The sequence below is a fragment of the Echinops telfairi genome, unplaced genomic scaffold (assembly GCF_000313985.2).
Source record: "Echinops telfairi isolate 266 unplaced genomic scaffold, ASM31398v2 ScPeMD7_60;HRSCAF=208, whole genome shotgun sequence".
NCBI lineage: Eukaryota > Metazoa > Chordata > Mammalia > Afrosoricida > Tenrecidae > Echinops > Echinops telfairi.
This window is the reverse complement of record NW_022103958.1, coordinates 44609063-44611725: the sequence shown is the minus strand read 5'-3', so window position 1 is coordinate 44611725 and position 2663 is coordinate 44609063. Positions and strand designations below refer to the sequence as shown.

Below are 2663 nucleotides of genomic sequence, written 5' to 3'. Positions count from 1 at the left end.
ATATTCGTCCTTTTTTGATTGAGCTACTTCACTCAGCCTAATGAATTCCACATTCTTCCATGCCATGTGGTGTTTCATGCTTTCATCACTGTTTTTAGGGATGCATAATATTGCAGTGTGTGTCCGTACCATAATTTGTTTATCCATTCTCCCACTGTTGGGCATATGGACTGCTTCTAGTTTCTTGCTATTGTGAACTGTACTGCCCGTTTTCTCTTGTTCTGGAAGAATTTGTGTAATATTAGTATAAGATCTTCTTTGAATATTTTGTAGAATTCCCCCATGAAACTCTCTGGTCCTGGTCTTTTCATGATTAGTACTTTCTTAATAACTTCCTCTATTTCTTCTTTTGTTATGGGTCTGTTGAGTTTTTCAATATCTGTGTTTACTAATTTGAGTGGGCACTGTATTTCTAGGAATCTTTTTCTTCTAGATTGTCGAATTGGAGTACAGTTTTTGTAGTAGCATGTTATTATTATTTTTAATTCCTCTGGGTCGTAACATCACCATTTTCATATCTTATTCTAGGTATTTGCTTAGTTTTTTTTCCCCTTTGTTAAGTTTGTCAGTGGTCTATTTTTCAGTCCTTTCAAAAAACCAGCTTCTTCTCCTGTTTATTTTTTTGTTGTTTATTTGTTTTCCATGTCATTTATTTCCTCTTGATGCTTATGATTTCATTCCCTGGGTCTCTATTTTATGTTAACTGGTGATAGCTATAAAATAGAAATTACAAACATATATCACATCCCCGAGAGCAATCTCTAAAAATAATACAAAAGTTTTTAGGCACCATTGACAAATAGGTATGATTAAAATACCAGTAGATCAAATAAAATAGAATTTAAAAATACTGACATAATTCCAAAGAAAGCAACAGTGGGAAAGGTAGGGGAAAAGCAACCTGACTTTTTCTTCATTTCTGGAAGCTAGAAATCCTAATGCATGGTTTGGCTTTATAGGGATTTTCTTTGTCTTTTGTTTTTTAATCCCTGGGAATCCTTGGAATTCCTGGTCTTTTTAGACTCATCGTGTGCCTCTGTGATCATCATCAGATATTGTCTCTTTCCTCCTGTGTCTGCATGACTGCACTTTTATAACTCAGATGGGATTAGGGTTAGAACATTGGAATGCTCTAATTAGAATAACAGAGAGCATATCCAATCAAAAATACACAGGAATAAGGGTTAGTTTTTCAGAAGATCTTTTGGGGGACACACAGTTCAATCCATACTAATCACTTGCTTATTAATTGTGCTGTGTGTCTCCCATGATAGGAGATAAATTACATGGGAGTGTACATCTCTGTTTACCATGCATCTTCCACTGACCTAGAGAGTATTGGGAATACTTAAAGTACTCAATATGCCTGCTTTAATCAATGAATTGATATGCAGATATATCTTATCTACAGTATCTAATTTTTTAAAACTATTACATGAATAGTATGTTATTGTATCAAACTCAACATATTAAGTTTTACTTAGAAAGTATTTTCCTACCAAGCTCTCTCTTGAGAGCCCCCTTAATCTCATTATTCCTGAGACTGTAGATGAGAGGGTTCAACATGGGGATCACCACCATGTAGAACACAGACACCACCTTGTTCTGGTCAGAGGAGTAGCTGGACTTGGGCATCACATAAATGAACGTAATGGTTCCATAGTATAGAGTGACTGCAGTAAGGTGTGAGGTGCAGGTAGAGAAGGCCTTGTGGCGGCCCTCAGTGGAGCGCATCTTCAGGATGGTGATGAGGATGTAGACATAGGAGACAGCAATGACAAACACTGTGACCACAATGATGGAGCCTGCAGAAAATGAGGGCACCACTGCAGGTACAGTGACATCAGAACAGGAAAGTTCCACCAAAGGAGCAAAATCGCAGAAAAAGTGATTGACCCTATTTGGTCCACAGAAGAATATACAAAAGAAAGAAATCGTAAAGCAGGATGCATTGAGAAGACCACCTACATAAGCCACAGAGAATAATTGGACACAAACTTGTGTGGACATTTTGGTTGAATAAAGCAGTGGGTTGCAGATGGCTACAAAGCGATCATAGGCCATGGCAGCCAGAAGGAAGCACTCAGCTGTCCCAAAGAAAACGGCTGAGGCAAGTTGGATGGCACATCCAAGGTAGGAGATTGTATGTTTCTCTGTCAAGAAGTTGATGAGCATATTGGGTGTGACAGAGGATGAATAACCTATGTCAGCCAATGCCAAATGGCTCAGGAAAAAATACATAGGATGATGGAGTTGGGCAGAGATTCTAATCAGAATGATTGTGCTGAGATTTCCAGATATGGTTACCAGATAGATGCACAGGATTACCATGAAGAGGATGACCTGAAGGGTAGGATCATTTGTTAAGCCTAATAAAATGAACCCTGTCACTGAAGTGTGGTTTGCATCCCCCAGGGAATCCATGAGACACTGTAGTTGATATCAAAATAGATCTGTAACCAAAAAAAATATTGCATTGAGGGAGTTATGCATGGCTTTACTTGTGTTAATACATATATGGGAAGTCATTATAAAGAATGATACCATTCATGTATCATTGCATATTAACATGTAATGACATATTTTACATATATGCATATGAATGTACACATACACTTTCTTAACCCCTTTTTATTTATATTTATATACTGTTTTTAGCAGGA

The 2663-nt window shown here is 37.3% G+C and overlaps 1 protein-coding gene across 1 annotated transcript; it reads right to left on the bottom strand.

The window, feature by feature from the left end:
• Nucleotides 1–1476: 1476 nt before the first annotated feature.
• On the bottom strand, nucleotides 1477–2433 carry LOC101645062 (olfactory receptor 502). The gene has a single exon (XM_013008258.2). The coding sequence runs from the start codon at nucleotides 2422–2424 to the stop codon at nucleotides 1477–1479; it is 948 nt and encodes a 315-aa protein (XP_012863712.2). The 5' UTR covers nucleotides 2425–2433.
• Nucleotides 2434–2663: the final 230 nt, after the last annotated feature.

What these genes read in the sequence shown, in the direction of transcription:
- LOC101645062 (XM_013008258.2), bottom strand. Translation starts at nt 2,424, where the DNA reads ATGGATTCCCTGGGGGATGCAAACCACACTTCAGTGACAGGGTTCATT.